The following is a 20,560-nucleotide window of genomic DNA, read 5'->3' as shown; positions in this document are numbered from 1 at the left end:
GAGAATTATCTGTAAAAAAGAATTGACCTAAATTCATAATTAATTATATTTAAAATACCTGTATAAGAGAATTTACCGAAAATCGTAATTAAAATGTTTGAAAGAAAAACTCGGCAGATACACGATCAGCGACGAAGAAATTGTTCTTACTGCGCTACTCTGTTTCTTCGTTCGAATGATACCAAGGTGAACGAGAACGATCGACAGCGAATAATGAGCATCCTGATCTCTTTCTCTATCCTTGTCCTTCCTTCCACAATTTCATGTTTTCTCTCTCCTTCTCATCCAGTTCTCTTGTCGAGCTTCACGGAAATTTAGCAGGAAATGCAAGGAGAAATGCTAGCTCTCGTTTCTTGGACATTCGGAAACGACCTTGCGACCTTTCGCGGAGAATCAATTTCGAGGTGGTGAGTCGAAGCTTTGAGATAACGCGCGCGCATACTGTCCGCGCTGGTGCATTCGTTTCCGGCTAAGCACACGACTCTGCGAAAAGCTGCGAACAGAGAGCCGAGGGTTCTCGTTGATTCGTTTCTACGCTCGAATTTTGTTTCATCCCGATCCCTTTGATTTTCCCCGTCGAACCTCCTACCTAAACCAAATGCATCGGCTTTCGCGTGAATTCCCTGTTAATGCTCGAAATAAAATTCCTCTGAGTGGAAATGCACGGTAGTAGCAGCAATATGGATTCACCTTTAACATTTCTTATATACCTACAGTGACTCTTACTAATATTCGGACACTCTTTAGAACAGTATAACTTTTTCTAAATTGGATCAAACGACTTGAGTTTTTTTCAGAAGTTAGAAAGATTAGTATACTAGATGACGTGTGTAAAATTTTTTGAAAATATTGCAATTTATGGGAATCACGAAGAAAATTGTAAAGGTCACTGTTTACAACATTTTTGCCTGAGCTTGTAACGAAAATTTAAAACATACGTTTTGTAGATTTATGTCAATTATACACATGCTGAAAATTTCATCGAAATCGGTAGATGGAGAAACAAGCGACAGGCATCGAAAGATGTAGGAATCTTCAGATTTATTACAATTATAGGCCGAACGTCGTGAAATAGTGCGATTTTCACAATCGTTAACGATTCGTAGCTCATAGTAACGTTAACCGATTTCGATAAAGTTTTCAGCATGCGCATAATTGGCATAAATCTACAAAACGTATTTTTTAAATTTTCATTACGGGCTCAGATAAAAAAGTTGTTGAATGTGACCTTTACAATTTTCTTCGCGATTACCACAAATTGCAATATTTTCAAAAAATTTTATACGCGTCATCTAGTATACTAATCCTTCTAACTTCTCAAAAAAATTCAAGACGTTAAGTGCAATTTTAAAAAAGTTATACTCTTCTAAAGGGTGTCCGAATATTAGTAAGAGTCACTCTGCGCAAACCGCAGATTTTCTTTAAAAAGCAACATATTTTATTTAAAAAGAACATATTACTCACTATTCACTTATAAATTAACGATAATATGAACGATATATTTATAACAAGCACAAGTGGTAGGAGAGAAATGTAAACGGTTTCTGCAATTTTCCTAGTGAAATTCGAAATGCGTCAAAATGGCGCGTCCTGTAAACCTAGTGTTAATATTGCAAAATCTTATCTGACCGAATTAATTTGAAACCGAGATTTCTCGTATACAGGATGCGGCAAAAATCGATCGATATTTTAGCAGATTTACATTCTTCGATAAAAAAAAAATATTTCAAAAGAAAGTTCTTCGGTATTAAGTGAAGAGTTTCTTGGTGTAACAGAAATCTTCCAAAGTAACATTTCTCATAAAAAAATTCATGTCAACTTGCGTTTTTTAAGTATCATTGTATATTTTTCTTTTCATATTTGGAAACTACATGAAAGAACCAATTCGGTAAATACCGTAAATACGGTTTCATATCTAAATATCGTGTTTGAAGATAGGTGAATTGATATACGTATATGGTTCAATTCGCTGGCCGGACATAAACACTTTAGATTTTTATCTCTAGAGGTATTTGCAGTCGATTGTTTACGCAACACCTGTTGATGGTATCGATAATCTTAAAGAACGCAAAACGCAGGCCTGCGGATATTTACAGAATCGTAATTTAATTGAAGCTAGACATCGGAATTTATTGGAAAGAGCAGAACTTTGTGTTGCGGAGAGCGGAATGCAGTTTGAAAATTGACCGTAATAACTAATTACATTTACGTCCTACGTAACATTTAATTTTCACTTATTTCTATTATCTTGTGCCTGTTCTTCTTATTTTTTTTTCTGTAAATCAAATTATTTTACAATCGGATAATTAAAGTAATACATTTTTCTTTCGCTGAATTAGTTTCTTCCACGTAGTATCCGAATATGAAAAGAAAAATACGCGATACTATTTGAAAAAATATAAATTGACGTGAATTTTTCACAGAAAAAAGGGTACTTTCAAAGATTTCCTTCACTCCGATAAAGCTCTTCGCTTAACACCAACGAACTGTGGCGACCAGCTGTAGCGCAGAAGCAAGCAATTGCCACGCGGACGACCAACACGGTTTATGACGAGCACGCTAGAAAAGCTGTTTTTGAGAAAACCGTTTTAGTCTGTTTAATGTTTAGTAAATCTAACAATGCACGTTTTCGTAGAAACTTTCATCAACGGTCTCAATAGCAATTTGCCAGGTCATAAACCAAGGGTTGCCGAAAGGTCCGCGTACGGACCCAGAGGCCCAGGCCACATGTCTCAAGTACCGGACCTGGAGGAAAATCCGCGGCGTCGCCAAATGCGTTACAGCGGACAATACGCCCCCACCATAATTCGCCGCGGTCCTGGAAAAAGCGCGCAAAGGACTAGCGGCGGGTTAAAGACAAAATTCCTGATTGGTTACAACCGATAAATTGGGGGTAACCAATCAGGAAAAAGAAGAGGGTGAGAAAGAAGCTCACGAGGTGACTTGGAGAGTCAGAGTCAGTGAAGCAGATAGTCAGTAAGCAATAAGTAAACTGTACACCTCCTGACCCAGCTAAATAACAAAGACAAAAAGAACTTACCATGTCGGTACTAAGTAACACAGATCATGCACTATCCTCCTATCATTAAATCCAAAACCTACAGAACTTTCGTTCGAAATATTTTATTCTGAAAGCACACAGAACCAGCTGAGGCGATTTATTTACACCGCGTTCTGTATAAAAAGAAAAGGAAAGAAAGGGTGAATTTCCCTTCGAAAATTTCTGCGCTCATTTAATCCCCGTACTTTCACTCGACAACGTGAAATAACATCGACCGTAGAAGTTCAAACGAATCACGTTCACCGTTCGTTTAACGGAGAATAACGATCCCGATCGTCGACGAGATTAAACGCGACCGGTGTCTCGGCGAATTTCAATCCGCCCTCCCGAATTCCAGCCAGCCGTGAATCGAGCATGACCGTTTCAACGACGCGTGCAATCGGTGTCAGTTCGCGTTGTTCGTGCTGGTGGTGGGGAAACAAAAAGGAAAGAAGGTGAAAAAAAAAGAAGCAAGAAAGAAAGAAACGGGCGGAAAAGAAAAGAAGGGCGGAGAGACAGAAATAAACAATAGGTAGCGCGACGAGAAGGGATCGCAGGGAGTGCAGAAAGGCGAGAAAGGGAGGAAATAGAAGAGGTCCAGGATTTTTTAGGCGAAGTCCATTCCGGAAGGATCGATAACGCGCCCGTGGCCTCTCGTAGTCGACGCGTTTCCTCGATGCACGCATCCCGCGATAGCTTTTTCTATCCGAGACCGACGCCTTATTTTACGTTCACGTTCGCTCGTAAAGGGTCGTAATGACGACGCAATAAAACCTGGATACCTTATGCCGGAAGTAATACGTCGATACCGGGACGGGGGGAAAATGATAAAAACGATCTCATTTATCTTTACTCCGAAACGACGAGCTTGCTCCCTCGTTCCTTCGAATTACCTGTTCCTTATTCCGGCGTAGAAGGGAGAAATTGTTTCATCGGTTAGTATACAGGGTGGGCCACGTAAACTACGTTCTTCTGTAAATTTTATGTGCTTCCATTTTGTTCACATTCATCTAAACACATCGTGTTTATGAAATTTTTCTTTCTTTTTTTCGTGGACGTTGATCTTCATTTTGTAATGTAGCATTGGTTATACACAGTGGCGCGTTATCCTATTGGCAAAAGGGGCCTCCACCAACGAGGGGGGCCCCAAATCAATCTTTTATAACCTCATTCACTGTACATGGGGCCCCCAAATTCAGATTTGCCCAGGGGCCTCGTGAAGCTGTAACTCGCCACTGGTTATACAGGGTGGGCCACGTAAAACAGGCCACCTAATTATCTTCTCTGTTTCGTTACGGTGGTACGAGAACATTTTTATGCGTAATTTAAATGGTTTCAAAAAATTTGTGAGTTTTCGTATTATCGTATAAAAACGCACGAGATATGGGAAAAAAATTAAATTCAACTTTGTGTGGTTTTTGATATATCGCATTGTGGTGATATTTTCGAAAAGTATTATTTTGTTTTTCAAAATTTACCCCCATCGTTGTTTATTTGTTTTTTTAAATTCCTTATCTTCACCTTGTACTTTCAGCTTGTACTTTCTTACAATACATCCTGTATAAGAAAAGCAAAAAGGAACATCTTACATTGTGGTGGTAAAGTATTTTCGCAAGGTATTATTTTGTTTTTCAAAATTTACCCCCATCGTTGTTAATTTGTTTTTTTAAATTCCTTATCTTCACCTCTTGACCGCTTGTACTTTCTTACAATACACCCTGTATAAGAGAAGCAAAAAGGAACGGTTGTACAGGATGTTCGAGGATATGGGCTAGTTACAGGGATGAAGCTACGCAGCAGGTGCACCGAATGCAAAAGAGGGTCAGTTGAAAAAGTGAAAATCTGCGAGGACGGTAATTGGGAGGGGACAAGAAAGAGACGTTTCGGAGGTCTTGAATTTCAGAGGTGCGCCACGACGTGATCCGATTACGGTGCACCCTGGGAACAACGATTCTTCAGGGTCTCCTGGTAAATTGCGATAGACGACTGCCTATAAAACCGTTCGGATAGATCGTAGATCAATTAAAGCACCGTTAAATCATATTTACAAAACGATCAAACGGGGGGAAAAAATGAACAAATTAATTGCTACACGCTTGCTGAACGTAAAATTTCGAAGTCTGGGAGAAAAAGAGGGGGCCAGAGAGAGATGTAGAAAAACAGATTTCACAGGAAACGAAAATTTATAATGGGCGGATGGAAAAATAGCGCGGGGAACCCGGCCAACCCGGGTGTTCTTGCCTCCCGAGAAACACGTTCATTCTCATTCCGCGTGATCCACGAACTAGATTTGACTGGAATAAAAAACGGAAAAAAAAAGGAGAAAATGAAAGGAAGAGAGGAGAAAAAGGGGGGGGGGAGACAAGGGCGTATCTTTTCACCAAGCGGAGAGATATCTCGCAGTCTGGCGGAGAATCTAAAGCGTCCTTCTCGAAGGGTTGGCCATTTTGCTCTCCCTGCTCCTTCATTCTTCCGTCGTTACTTTCCACCACTGCGACCACTGTGAAGAGCTCGAATGAAAATACAGTAGAGGAAGCACGTCTCGCGGAATCGTTCGCACTATCGTGGCTTCGTAGCCAGCTAGGAATAGTAATGAAGAAACTGCACACTCGTCTCTCCAGACTTTGACTTACTTTCCGGTCTACTTCTTTTTTCACGTCTTCGGCCATTTATCAAATCGTTTCTGTTCGGTGGATTTAGAAAACGATCTAACTACACGTAGAGAACTCGCGTGATGTGTTATCTTTTCAAAGATGTCACAGTACATGATTGATATGACCTGGTGATCCTCTTCTAAAAGTAGACCAGCAGCTTGGTACTTGTAATTGAATTTATTTATTAACGAGCAAGCAGTTTGATTCACTCGTCTCATCGACCTGGAATAATAATGGTGGCCTCAGTTTCACACCTGCTGGGACTGTGTAAATTTTACATCGATTTTTTTCGTCCATATTTAACACTAGCTCTCCTAGTTGCTAGCCTCTCGATGTTTTCTTTCTTTAATGCTTATGGCTAAGTCCTGTGCACCGCAATTCTTTTATGAATTTCAGGGAGTTGTGAGGTCTGTTTAAACTTGTTCGTGACAATGTACGAAACAATGACTGATCACAATGACTGAAGGTGCACCACCCTGAGACGTCTAAAAATAGGTAAAATTAGGGAATTTTTTTCATAGACAATTACTAAATGAAAAGTTTCAATTTTCCCGGAGGACGTAAACGTAACTTTCAGCTTTCCTCTTCAATTTTTCTAAAGTAAAAATGTTACAGATTGGAGGAGTTATTACGAAACCCCTTCTGTTAGAACATCGATTGTTGGCCGCCACTGCCGACAAGTATTGGAACGTCTGAAATAAAAATTTCTTTCCGATTTATAAGTAAAAATGTATTATCTACAATGTAGTCCATGATTTTTTCGATACCTCGATTATTTAATTTTTTAAAAGCGCTCGAAGTGAATTTTCTGGGCAAGAAGAATTGTTTCCTCTTCAAATAGCCATCGTTAGTTGCAATTTTTGAAAAGTTGTACGCCACCATTGTAGGTGGTACATGTTTATCAATAAATCAAGAAGAATTTTTTATTTCAAACGATGGCGGCCAACAATCGATGTTACAGCAGAAAAGGATTCGCGATAGCTCCCCCAATTTGTAACATTTCTACTTCTCAAAAATTGGAGGGAAAAGTTGAGAGTTACATTTGTATCCTCTAAAAAAAATTGAAACTTTTCATTTAGTATTTACCTACGAAAAAAATTCTTAAAAGTTTAGAGTGGTGTACCCCCTTGAACAACTTCACGCAGTTGTTTGCTGTGCTAAAGTTTAGTCTGCGATAAAAATTACCATCGGTATTACTTTCGTTCCCTGAATGTGGTGGATGTGAAGTAAACAAAAAATTCGTCGTCGAAGAGTCGAAATATTTTCCACGGGAAGATTCAAAGAAGAGGGAGCGCGGTCCCTCCCGCGAAAGAGTAAAAAAATGTCGCGTGGTAAAAATATTCCGTATTTTTACGGACACACCGGTACCAAGTGTCGGATTACAAGGCAATCCTTTTTCTATTTTCCACGATATATCTTCGCGCTGCCACACCGCCAGTTATCCGGCGGCAGCCTCGAGCACGCGCACAACTTTTCCGCGAGATTCTATTAAAACTATGCCCCACGAGGAATTCATGCTCCCCGATAAAAATATCAACAACGAATTAATATTTAACCCGTAAATACGTCAAATCTAAGAGAAAAGTTCAAATTGCGGTATCTCGAAGGTAACCATTTTTAAAAATTCCTCAAAATTTTATTCGTTTCAATTTGAAAATTCGTCAAATTTTATTTATCGCGATTATCAGGATTCTCGCTGATAAAGTCAATTATTTCCTCAAATGAAAAAAACGCCAAAGTTAGTTATCTTTGTGCTAGCCCCAGGAGTGTTATCAAATCTAAGAGAAGTGTTTAAATCACAGTATCTCGAAGGTAACCCATTTTTAAAAATTCCTCAAAATTTTATTCGTTTCAATTTGAAAATTCGTCAAATTTTATTTATCGCGATTGTCAGGATTCTCGCTGATAAAGTCAATTATTTCCTCAAATGAAAAGAACGCCAAAGTTAGGTATCTCTTTGTTCGCCTCAGGAGTGTTCGCTGAACTTTGCCACCAAATTTCTACTTTTCGTCTAATTTCGACTAATTTTGTCAGGAGAATTCAAGAATTCACTTGGATAAGATATAAATCAAGCAGGAAATGTTGGGAGCGTTCAAACCTGAGGGCAAACGTTTTGCTCCTCCGGGGATACACTCCTTCTTCCTGTTTTTATTCTCTCCTCTATATTATATATATACGCGGTGTATAGAGGATCTCTGTCCCTCTTACGCTGCTCGTCTCTCTCCGACACACTTTCCTTCAAGCTTTTAAGCGTTACGCGTACTTGGCTCACCCTGCACGATAATGGACTATGCTTTTTAAAGTGCTATAACACCGGCTATTATCGTTTTGCAACCGGTTCACCGGCGTCCAGCGAGGAGGAATTTCCTTTGGACCCGTTTTCCATCAAGTTCCTTCGCGGTTCAATCGATAATAGTCGATAGGGATCGCGGGGCGGTGCTCCATGCACACTTAGACTGCCCGGTTGCTCCTAATTCACGCCATAAATGGGAGAATAAATCCCTGGGAACTCTCAGAATGAAATCCCAAGGAGACTTGGTGAAACGCTCGATCGTTCAGCCTCTGAACAAATCATGCGCTAATTGTAAGTTAGACCATCCCTGAGGGGTGAAAAAATCGAATTTTTTTTTGGTTAAATTGATAATTTATATTTGTCGAAATAGTTTCAATGAAAAATTTCGACTGTTTTGTGCCATTCGAAATGCGTCAATCGGTAATCGAAATTTTAAACGCGTTCTTCTTAAAATGGCACTTTCACAAGACAGCGTTGTCCGTAACTTCTACAATTTTCATCTGATTCACTTGAAATTTTCACTAAATACCCCCTGTCGTATAATCTAAAGAAGAACACAGGATTATTGCAATATATCGAAGACTTTCTCTGCAATTGACATTGTTACACTAAAATTTTCCCTCGCCATTTCTGTAAAATTCGATATTTTTTAAAAATCCTATGTACCAGCTCCTTTAGTAATTGACACGAAGGTAATGAAGGTTCTAAGTGAAACTGTGTAGCAGCAAAAGACAATACAACGAGGGCTTTCCTTCGAAAATGAGTTTCAAGTATTAGTCCGTAGCGCCGCCACTTTTCCAAGAAATTAAATGAAAAAATACGTCAACACTCTCCAAGGACAGTAAAACAAAGCCCTTATGAAAACATTCTATAGAGTGAATTATTTTCTTTAAAAAAAAAATGCCAAAATTAGGTATCATTTCCGAGTCTCAAGGGGGTGGTCCGACGTTTATTTCACCGAACTTCGCCGACTGATCTCCACCTGTCGCCTTTTCTCAAGGCTAATTTTTCCAAAGGAACAAAAATTCACCCTCGAACAGTGTCTATCCCTCGAATCGAAAGTTTCGAGCGGCGGAATAAAAGTGGTGTCTAAACGAGCTTCGATAAGGAGGTTCGTTTCTTATTTAGCGTATACGACGGGGGCGAAGTTCGTATCCAGGAATTCTAATCGCGGCGAGGAGGAAGCGGAATAGGAGATAGAGGTCGGTCCGTTTGAGGCGGGAGCACGAGCCCACGAACGTTGAAGATTCTTTAATTTCGGATTCCGACGAACTGCCGAGGCGAAACTCGACGATTGCTGTGGGTACTTTTAGGGAAATGAAACTCGGGAAGGGGGAGGAACTCGTGCTGGTGGAATGCTCGCGGAAACCGGCACGGTTAAGAAATGCTTTCACGGCGGGTCGACACCTTGAGAAACGACGCTCCCTCCGAAGAGATGAATTTTTAGGCACCGTTTGAGGATAATCGAGCGCTCAACTGGCCGCCGGGAGGTTCAACCCCTCGGAATAATCGCTTCTCCTCGATATACTGCCACCTCCGGATGTCTGGAATGCATTTGTTCATTAATAAATTATGAACGAAAGAATACAGTCCTTGTTCCTAACCCATACACGGGTGTACGAATTCGTTTCCCTGAAAGGGTTGAAGTGCTTCTAACAGATGAATGGAATCCGTTGAATAAACGTAGTAATACGGAACGTATCCCATTTAACAATTATTGATTGTCAATAGTCAATAATACAAACAGCCAATGTGCTAACCTGCTAGTTTCTATTACGCCTTCTTGTAACGAGAACCCTTTGCAGTCCATTCGCGCTGTTAGGGTGAGAAAATTAAAACAATGTAAAATTCAAGTTTTATTTATATCAGTGAAATAAAGAAAGTTAAGGAAATAAATAATTTTTTGGAGAGTTTCTACTCAAGTATAGGGGAGAGCGGGATAATTCCGGCTACATAAGCAAGAAATGCTAGAAAATTTGAACAAGTTACACATTTGTTAATTTTTTGATATTAATTGATTTAAAGTGTCTAGTTTGTATTAGTATGGCCGAGAAGGCATAAATTTATGTTGTAATAAAATTGCAAACAAAAAACTAAAAAAGGGCATTTGGCTGATTTTGGCATGATTTTTCTTTATAAAAGAGTTAAGAAAACTGTTAAATTAATAAAAATTTTATTACTTTTTTTAGTTAGCAGTGGTTTCACTATTATTGTTAACTGAATCTCTTGGTTTACTTCCAATTTTTCTTTCTTGAAGAGTAGAATATGGTACTCCAAACAATTGTGCTGCCTTAAACGTTATATGGACATTTTTTTCTTACTAATGGCATCCATGGCCTTTAATAAATTTTCCTGGCTCCAATCTGCCTTCTTCGTAACCCTTTTGTATGTTCGTGGCATCTACGCCAGAAAAAAGCAATGTTATTTAAAAGCTGGCTGGAATTACCCCTGAATTTTGACCGGTATTACCCCACACCTCTTGTTCAGATATTTGAAGTAATAAACTGAATTGAATTTACATATAACAAAAAGCCACATGTGACTTTGAAAGTAGAAACCTTCCTCTATTTAATGAGATTAATATTAATAATTTATGTCGATTCTAAGTGCTAATTTACCTTGCTTGAAAATTGGCCACTGTTACAAAGTTTCGTTGGTATTGTTTGAAACAAAAGGCTGCTATAGTCACAGAAACGATGAATATTAGCTAGTTGCATCATTACCAAGTGGCAGTACCATACAAAGTCAAATCACGCGTTTTTTATTTTGAGATATTAAAGTGGCAGGAATTACCCACTGGCCGGAGTTACCCCGCTCTCCCCTACCTACTATACTCTACCGTATCACGTTGTTAGGAATAATATTAACCCTGTTAGGGTGACAAACTTAAAAAATGTGAAATTCAAGTTTTACTTATGTTGGATTATTAGGAGAAATGAGTGTGTGTCTGTGTAATAGTAACAGCAAAAATGATCAACATACTGAGCAGATTAATATAAACATATACAGAAAAATAACATAGTAACCATCTGTTTAGTATGGATGACGCTATGTTTTTTTTTTTTTTCTCAGCGTCTTGTCGATGTTTGTTTTATTAATTGCAAAGCGAGAATAAATAATTTGTTCCTTTTCAGAACAAAATTTTTCGTTTTAAAAGGTTTCACACTGCAAAAGTGTGCTAGATATTAACCCTTTGCAGTCCATTCACGCTGTTAGGGTGACAAACTTAAAAAATGTGAAATTCAAGATTTATTTATATTAATAAAATAAAGCAAGTTAACCAGAGAAATGGAAATAAATAATTTGTTCTTTTTCAGAACAAAACTTTTCATTTGACAAAATTTCACGCTGCAAAAGTGTGTCAGAGTTGTTGATCGATCAAAAATCTCTGTAAGTAAGGTTCCACGCGTAATTACCATGGCCAACTGTGAAATGTAAAATCCAAATATTACTTATATCAGTAGCATAAAGCGAATCAAAGCATGTTTTCCTTGCAAAACGAAATATTTCTCACCGCAAAAGTGTGCCGCAGTCGATTATGCAAAAAAAAAAAAAATAATGCCCAGAATGCAAAGAGTTAATCATTCTCACGTGCACCACCGAGGAAAGAATCTAACATGAAATACTTTCAGCAATGTTTCCTAAAAACCTCGTCGAGACTCGTAGAACGCGTCGTTGTCATGTAACACAGCGACGAGCATCGCGAGTTTCTCAGATATTCGAAACTCGCGAGAAATCAGTTCACTCGTAGCAGAAATTCTTTCAATAACCAAACAGACTCTCATCCGCACCGCGTGTCTTCCTGCTCGTACATCCGGCTCACGTGACCACAGTGGAGAACACGTCGAGCACACTTCTGCGGCATTCCGGATAAAGGGCGTGGCAGTTTTCCGTCGACATCTGCTCGCCGAGGCGCTCGGCCGCGCGGTACTCCCGATCCCCGTACTCGTCTAACCTCTCATCCGTGCTCGAAGGCCTGGAATTCCAGCAAATTCACGTTCGAGTTCCCCGTGAAAAATTACAATCGTCGCCGCGAGAGATCCAACAGCGGCAAGCAGTAGCGGCAGCAGCAAGCAGTAGGAGAAGGATGAGGTGGAGGAAGAGGTAGCAGGCGGGAGAAACGGCCTGGAAAAGAATTCGGGGGGGCCAGAGAGAGAGAGAGAGAGAGAGAGAGGGTGAGAAAGGGAGAAAGAGAGAGCGGGTGGCACAAGGATCGATAACGTGACCGGATACGCCGTAGAAGCCCCGAAGTTATTTCGCAGCCTCCCTCGCGTTAATTGGCGCCGCGTTATGCGGACCGACCGCTTAATCCTTCGCCACTCGTGCCACGCTAATCCGCCACGCCGGTTAACTACTACGTCATCGTAACTTCGCTTTTATTGTTAGTGCTGCCTCGTTCGACCCCCACAAATTTGATCGTGCAACCACCCCATATACCTCCTGATGGATCCTGTGCTTTATAACACGATGATCGAGACTTTTAGGCTATCGTTGGGTGTTATGATGAGGCGTAAGATGAGATTCGATACGGAAAAGGAGAATACGGTTGATAGTTTGTTTACCATTGGTGAAAAATTAGCTAGGCACTTTTCACGATTGCTGCTAGTTAACACGTTCCGTGCCGGACCGATTTTTGGTTACTATATAGCAAGGGTGGCCAAATTGCGGCTCGCGAGCAGCATGCGGCCCTTCGGGGCTTGTATCGCGGCTCCCATATGCTTTATCACATGTTATAATTTCTTTGCGTGTACAGAGTTTGATTTACACTCAATGCACGCGAACAACGCGACACTGCTGTGATATTGTTTATACAAAAAAGAAAATTAATAAATTTATAATAAAATTATTGTCTCACAAAGATATATATACACACACATAAACGTGTATATTACTCCTATAGAGGATGCGACTCTCGAGGATTTTTGACGATATTTAGCTCCTATTACGACAAAGTTTGGCCACCCCTGCTATATATTGTAGTATACGCCCTACGCTGTCGAGACTAACAGTTTCGCTTTTGATCCTGTATGTCTTCTGATATTTATAAGATTGCAAAAGTCATTGTTGTCAAGAAAAAGGTATCGTTTAAGATGCACTATAGAGCAAAGGAAAAATTTTTGCTTATCAAATTGTCGTCGTAGTTGCATTGTTTAAGTCAACGGAAGGAAAAGGCAAAAATATCAAACAGCCTAAACGGAGAGTTCAGCGTGGGGCGTATACGCTGTTAAAAAGCTTAATTGCCAAAAATTGCTTTATTACGCGAGAGGGACTGACAGTCGTATAAACGCCCCTCGAGTACACAGCTACCATAAACCGCGGCCTGCTAAGATAAACATATTGATTGTAAATACATAGAAAGATACATTCGCTTTCCTAATTGTAACGCTTCCGTTACAATCCTAAGCCTCCTAACGGACTCATCGGCGAAGCTAGTTAGGAGACCTGTGTCTTAGATACGAGGGATGATTAGGTTGAGGTCAGAGGTTGTATTTGTGCGAATAGAAGCCTGGATGACGTTTTCGCTAGGTAAACATTTCCTCTGATTGAGGAGCGTGGAAGGTTTAACCCTTTGACTACTTTCGACGCTGATATAAAAATACTTAGCAATAAAGCGATTTGGCTAACCTAACACGTAAACATGTCTTGTATTAGGAAATTGAACATTTTTATTTACAATAATTTCCGATTTTTATGTACGCGGAAATGAATGCTCTTGTAATACATTGGAGAAAGTGTGCCGAACATCGTGAAAATTATTTTAAATAAAAATGCGTTGATTTCAGTGAAGTTATGTTTTCTTCGAAATGAACGGCTTAATACCGCGGGAACTTTCAAGATGATCTAATAACACAGCGACTATTAATGATATAAGCTTTGAGTGACCAGCAGTCGAAGGGTTAATGTCCGCGGACGTTTTTATCAATTTCTTTAAAGTACATGTTCAAAAGATTCTATTACAACAAGTGTCTAATGACTTGCAGATTGAATAATGTTTCAAATACAGCGCTACTTACTTGAAGAACACATGCAGCATCTGTCCCAACAGACCATGAGCCCCGTCAAAAGGAGCAGATGCAGCCTCGCAAATGGCTTTCAATAGACAAGCCTTTCCCCCAAATCCATACAATCCAGCCACCTTTTCCAACGCCTTGTAGATGCTCCACCTGCTCTTCTGGGCTCGAGAATAATACACCCCGGGAAGAGTATAGTCTGTAGCATTGGTTGGCATGTTGAACACGATCTTCGCGAAGAGTCCAACGATCACGCTCTCACGATCCAACTGCAGTGGCGTACCCAGGCCGAAGATCAACTATTAGCACGAACAATTTTTAAGGAGACGTTAAAATATATTTCGCGAACTCGGAAAATGGCAATTTTTCATATACCTATTCTTCGTATCAATCTTCCAGAGGATGTTTCCGCGAGGTTCGTCGCGGAAAAGAGGTGGCTGCGTATATACCAGGACCGCGATTCGATCAGAAAACTCGTTGTTATAGCGGTTATTCGCGGGAAGGGGAAGGTTTGAGGAGGAAATTGGATGAACTCGGACGAGATCGGGTTAAAATCCAGCAGTGTCCGCTCGTGAGAGTGTTCCGGTACCAGAAACGGATCGAGGAACCGCTGTTACGCGTATCTCAATGACGCTACCGTGAAAATCACTATACCTGAGTTCCATGAACTCACGTCTAAATGTCCTCAAAACATTAACGTATCTTGGAGGAAATCAAACTTTCCTCGTATACGCGAGAAAATTATTCGACAATTAACGAGGCACCGTAGACCATTCAGCATTGAACTGTACTGTTCTCAAAGGGTTAAAACCCAGATAGCACACAGACGTCCTATGAACGTCGAGTGAAATCCTGAAGATGTCCAAAAGACGTCTGAACGACGTCCAATGTTACAAATCAAAGTGTCTTTAGCACAGACTTGCGAACGTCTTAAAGACCTAATTTTTACACGTCGTTAGGACATAATAACTCCTATAGTCAATGGAAGAAATCTAACGAGGTCGTAAAATTGGTCAGGGGTCAAAGTTCACACGTGCAAGCACATCGTCAAGTGAATCGACAAAATTCTGAGAAGATAACGACCCGAAAGTTCAATTAGGGCCACATGAAGTATGCCTTACCTTTGTCCTAATCAAAAAACAGAAAATGTCGCACTCGACGTTACTGCTTTAATTTACGACCCCTCGCTATATCTCTTCCTCCGACTACACATCTTCAAGACGTTCAGACCGAAAATGAACCTAAAACGAACATCTCCAAGACGTCACGTGCTATCTGTGAAGTGAACTTACAACCTAATAGCAACATCTCTAATACCAACGACAAAGCTTTCAATTAACATCGTGGTCGTGTCTAGAACCAGCGTAAAAACAGTCTGAAAAGAACCAATGTAGGAAACCGCACGATAACCCGGGGGCTCGATTGAAAAATCCATTGGTTCTATTAAGGTGACAATTAGTCAGGGTGGTCAGCGAGTAATAACCTGTTCCGGAAGGGCGGTTGCGGCACGCTGTATAACGTATTTCGATTCCCATCTTCCTCCATCGATATATACACATTCCAGCTGACCTTTCAGGGCTCGTCCAATTTCTGCGCCAGGTGGATACCTATCCTACCCGGTTCCATTCACGTGTGTTGCAACCCTGCGTGCCAACCCCTCGCACATACGTATATGCTACACGTACATATTGATGCACACGTAGCGGCAAGGGCGTATGAATTTTCGATAAAACCGCGAATTTCCACGGAGAATCGTTTCGGGCCGCGCGTCTGGGGAGGACAGTTTAACGAGATTCGCGGAGGGCTAGGGGAAGGGCGAAAAGCGTTTTTGCATCGAGCACGCCCCGGCCCGCTGCCAATCGAGATCGATACACTTCAAAGAGCACCGATACGCCCCTCTGCTCCTGGATACTCGCACTAATTGCGTCGAGGAACCTCGATTGTTTCGTTGATTATGCAATTCTGTTGTTCGTTTCGAAGATTCTTACGGTGACGGGGCTCTATATGCACCGTGTATCGTAATATGTGGGCATAACTTCGGTGACAGATTCAGCGTAGAAAAGTAACAATGAAAGTTCGTGTCTGACCTGGTTTCAGAGTCACAATCGTTTCTCTATTCCAGTAATATTTTTTCTATTTACACATTCCAAAAAATTGATTTTTCGCCCTTTTTAGTCAACTGTTTGTAAGCAACGCTCGATATTTCATATACGATCTGGCTGGTTAACAACTGCTATCGTAGAAAAAAGGCTACAACTCGGAATCCAGGTGAAATTGGTCAAAATATTATGTAAACATTTCTATCATTTCTGCCTGCTGAATCCATCTCTGAGATTTATGCCCATATATTGCAAAATGTGCTTTATTAAATGAAGGTAAAAGTGCACAAAGGTTTAAATTAAAATGGAAATGTGTCAAAAGGCGCGAACAGTACAATGCAAAGAAAAACAACAAGTGAACAACAAAATGAAAATGTTAAAATTTCACCTGGACGGCGGTGAAAGTGAAATTCTGCGTTAGCCCGAAACTATCGAAATAAATCTGACAACTAGTGCGGGTCGTCCTTAGAAGGACTCAGAGTACCTCAGCTTTACAGCTTATACCTCTTTCAGACCGGGTTTCTACTTTCCATCGAAACCACAAACCGAAGAACAAGCCGGAGAATGAGCGAGGACGCCCGACCATGCTTGAACCCAAACTTGGCGGTAAGGATTTTTACTCTTGGACTTTTTCAATTTCTAGACGTTAGTAGGGATGGAACTAACGTCTAAATAAATCTGACAGAAGCAGTTCCAGCAAAGAAATTAATTCGAGTTTCGGTAGAATCAGTTGGTCAGTCTAGCATATTCAACTCGCCGACTACGTGAGATGAAATCCAGCTCCATGAGCTGTTGGTCACGCCCTCGTTCATCCTATCAAGCCGCGCAGTTGTAATCCGAAGGACAACCGTTTCCAAACACGCTGGATGGAAAATTGGACGAGCCTCGGACATGTGGCGCGGATGGGAATTATTCAAGGAGTGGCGTAAACGGTGGCTGGCTGGCCTCGCGTGAGCCAACTCGACACATCTCTCTTTCAGAATAATTATCCCGACGAGAATGGATAATAATCGGACCTAACGAACCTTTCAAACCTCCCCGCAAAAATTACCCAGCAACAATCTCGCATTGCGCATTTATTTACATACAACAAGAACGAGAAAGAGAAAGAAAAGCAAGGAAAAGAGATTGTCAATTAATAACGAAACTGCAAATAATCCTCTCGAAATCCTATCTCAATGGAGAGAAATCACTAGGGAGAAATTTCCTAGCACGCGTAACGAGCAAAAACGTTCGTCGTTCATGGAAATCGTTCAAGAGGGCCTGCAGCCACGAAAAGAAAAGCGGAAACCGATCGCGAGCACTTGAGCGACGCGCGAGCGGATCCTCGATTGGCCGCGGACGACGGTTCATTAGCCTCGTCAAGCGGAATCCCTCCGCGGTTCTATATACATATACATACGTACCAGAAGCTGAGCAGGATCTGGGAAAACGAGAGCCCTGGGTCGCCTGGAGGGACTTTCGAGAAGCCCGGTGCCGTTATTCCTCGTGAAATCGTCCTTCTCGTTGTCCTCCAGTCCCTGCACAACGATCCGAGACAGGCAGACCAGCGAGAGAGTCAGGAAAACGGTTGTCCTAGTCATTCGAACAGCTTTTCAGGCCCGAAGCGATCGTTCCAGCGACGAACAGGAGAACTGCGATCGCTGGGAGATGTCTGTTTCGTTCCGATGCTAGGGGAATCCGCCTGGAGCAACCGTTCGCCACGTGCTACTGCCTCGACGAACCAGAGGCCGAGGTGAGACGAGACCGGTCCCGTTGTATCTGTGGAAATAATTAGTGCAAATATTAGCATAGAGACACTGGTTTTCGTCTCTGACTTGGTTCGTTCACCTGATCGAGTGATTCGTCGGGAATTAGAGTGTTAATTTGGCGAAGACACTTTGGTAACGGAATGGTTAGTTCACACCTTAGCACCGATTACCGGTAGCTAACAGGTAGAAGAATGTTTAGCGATTCTTTTAACCTCTTCAGGGACATCGATGTGAACACTCGTGTTCGTTGGTGTTAGGATAGTTATTGGACGTGAAGTGAATGTGTAAACAGTTGTTACAAAATTATTCAGCTTGGAGTTTTGTAATGTGACGAGTACATGTGTGCATTTCTATAGATACGTGGTACTGCATCTGGCGAAGAAACGAGAGTAATTTAACCCTTTAACTGTGAAACACTCGTCTCAGAGGCGAGTTCGAATTTTTATTTTACTATTACAGTTAGGATGAGAGAGGACTTTTATATTGAACTTTTTATCGAAAAGTAACGGTCTTAAATCACACTTGCTGAATATGAAGCATAAATCTGAAATCTACCGAATTCTATCGAAGTCCACTAAATTCTATTAAATCTACTGAAATCTACTAAAATCTAAATGAAGCAAACCAAAATAGACATTAGAAAATTCAGTTTGGAAATTTAAAGAGCAAAGAATGCAAATAATAATAAATAACAGCGTGCCGTTGATTATGTCACACTAAATATTCACACAAAATTGTGTCTGTTGTACCGTTTTCATACAATATACAAAAAAATTGTAGCAATTAATTTCAAACAATTCACGTATATTCGTGGCAAATTTAAGAAATCGGTTCAAGCCATCACGTTGCTTATAAAAAGTAACGAAACTTGTTCTATTTTATTTTTCCAAAAATCTACCACTTACGAGAAAAACACTGAATACATATTTTTAACGATATATGACGAAAGAAATGTTGTCTAAATCATACAAAACCTTCTGTACAAACATAACAGGTGTGTCCCAATACTTATGAACGACAGTGCACGCGTCGTGATGGAAATTTGGAAAACGAAGCGTTTGAAATTAAAGAGGGGCGAGATCTCGGAAGATTTCACAGAGATTAAACATCCACCATCCATTCGAATGGCGTCTAAAGGTAGTGCCACGTTACTACGTAATAAAATCCTCACCTAAGTTCTAAGATAGGTTCTTTCAGGTTCCTTCTAGCCGCAGAAAGGGAAGGGACGGATAGAACAAGGGAGGTAGAGATCTCATCCTGTTGGAAAAAGGAGTCTCTCTCTCTCTCTCTCACGGTATCTAGTTCCCGTGAGCCGTGATTCGAAGGCTGCGGCGAAATCTTCGTGAACCGGGGGCTCTGGTGGTCTGCGATCCAGGCATTAAATTGAATTACAACCGATGCGAACGGCCTCGTAAAACTCGCCCTCGTTATGTACACGAATCTTTTCCCCGTAGAACGTAACCGCGAACGCGGACGCGCATACCCATGCCTTTATCTATCTGGGTTAAACGATGTCCATTTGTCGTTCCTTATCCGCCTGGCCGAGACATCCGGCCAGGAAATCGAAAGCTCGTCCCGTAGTTCCCGAGCTCAGGAGAAAATCGATGGATCCGGGCAATAGCCGTCAACTGTGAGCTTCGAAGAAATTTCTGAATGCTGAACGATAATTTTTTTTTTTTTTTTGGCGGTGTTTTAAGACGTTCCACGTGTCTTAATGACCGGTGTAGATTTTGAATCTAGAGCGGTAACTGTGAAACGCTTGGAATGGTTGGATATAGATACGAAGGAACAAAAGAGTATTTAGAATTTACAGAATATCGAGAGATTTTGGAATTGAAAATTACTTACTCTTTTGAATTTTGTGTATTTTCGAAGAGAAGATCAACCAAACGCGCGCTTGTAAATTATATGGCAAATCAAAATGCAAGAGAAAATCGAGGAATCCGAGGAATCGTCGACAATTGAGCTTCGAGGGAATTTCTGAATGAAATCTTTTTTACGGTGTTTCAAGACATTCGACGTACCGTAATGACTAAAATATTTGGAATTGTTGGATATAGATACGACGGAATGAAAGAATTTTTAGAATATCGAGAGTTTTCAGAATTCAAAATTACTCTTTTGAAGTTTGTGTATTTTCAAAGAGACGATCGCCGAACGTGCGCTTGTAATTTATATGGCAAAACGGAATCGTCGTCAACTGATTGTGAGCTTCGAGGGAATTTCGGAATGAAATCTTTTTTACGGTGTTTCAAGACATTCGACGCACGTTAATGACTGTAAAATGTTTGGATGTAGATATAAAGGAATGGAAGAATTTTTAGAATTTTTAGAATATCGAGAGATCTTGGAACTGAAAATTACCAGCCTGAATTTGCTCAATTTTTGCAATACTATAAATTAACTCGAAAGAGAAGTTCACGAAACGTGCGCGTGTAATTTATATGGCAAATAGAAATGCAAAACAGCAACTTTTTAAACATTCCTGTGTTTCGGATAGTTCTCTAAACTCCTGCGCTGCAACGCTAATTAATTTTCGGGCTATCGGCCTGTAAATAGTGCAACACTCCAGCGAGCTTTATCTTTTAAGCAAGAAGAGAACTTCTAAAAATCGGGTAAACGCGACGGTCGATTCTGCTCACGTTAATCTATATATAATGCTGTTTATAAGTGTTAGGGCATCGATTATGTTCGTACAAAAAGTACTGTATG

At 40.7% G+C, this 20,560-nt stretch overlaps 1 protein-coding gene across 1 annotated transcript; it reads right to left on the bottom strand.

The window, feature by feature from the left end:
* Positions 1–10,172: 10,172 nt before the first annotated feature.
* Positions 10,173–17,680, bottom strand: LOC108580214. The gene is made up of 5 exons (XM_017943924.1): positions 17,504–17,680; positions 14,002–14,297; positions 11,811–11,963; positions 10,434–10,491; positions 10,173–10,277 (listed from the first exon to the last, which is right to left on the bottom strand). The coding sequence occupies exons 1-5, from the start codon at positions 17,678–17,680 to the stop codon at positions 10,173–10,175; spliced, it is 789 nt and encodes a 262-aa protein (XP_017799413.1).
* Between the last annotated feature and the right edge of the window lie 2,880 nt (positions 17,681–20,560).

The sequence above is a fragment of the Habropoda laboriosa genome, unplaced genomic scaffold (assembly GCF_001263275.1).
Source record: "Habropoda laboriosa isolate 0110345459 unplaced genomic scaffold, ASM126327v1 scaffold9, whole genome shotgun sequence".
Classification (NCBI taxonomy): domain Eukaryota; kingdom Metazoa; phylum Arthropoda; class Insecta; order Hymenoptera; family Apidae; genus Habropoda; species Habropoda laboriosa.
This window is presented reverse-complemented; position numbering and strand designations above follow the sequence as displayed.

Excerpts from the sequence above, each read along its gene's own strand:
- LOC108580214 (XM_017943924.1), bottom strand. The coding sequence starts at position 17,680 with ATGACTAGGACAACCGTTTTCCTGACTCTCTCGCTGGTCTGCCTGTCT. Across the intron at positions 14,298-17,503 it reads CAGATCCTGCTCAGCTTCTG|TTGATCTTCGGCCTGGGTAC; the intron begins GTACGTATGTAT and ends TCGTGCTAATAG. Across the intron at positions 11,964-14,001 it reads ATGCTGCATGTGTTCTTCAA|GCCTTCGAGCACGGATGAGA; the intron begins GTAAGTAGCGCT and ends CTGGAATTCCAG.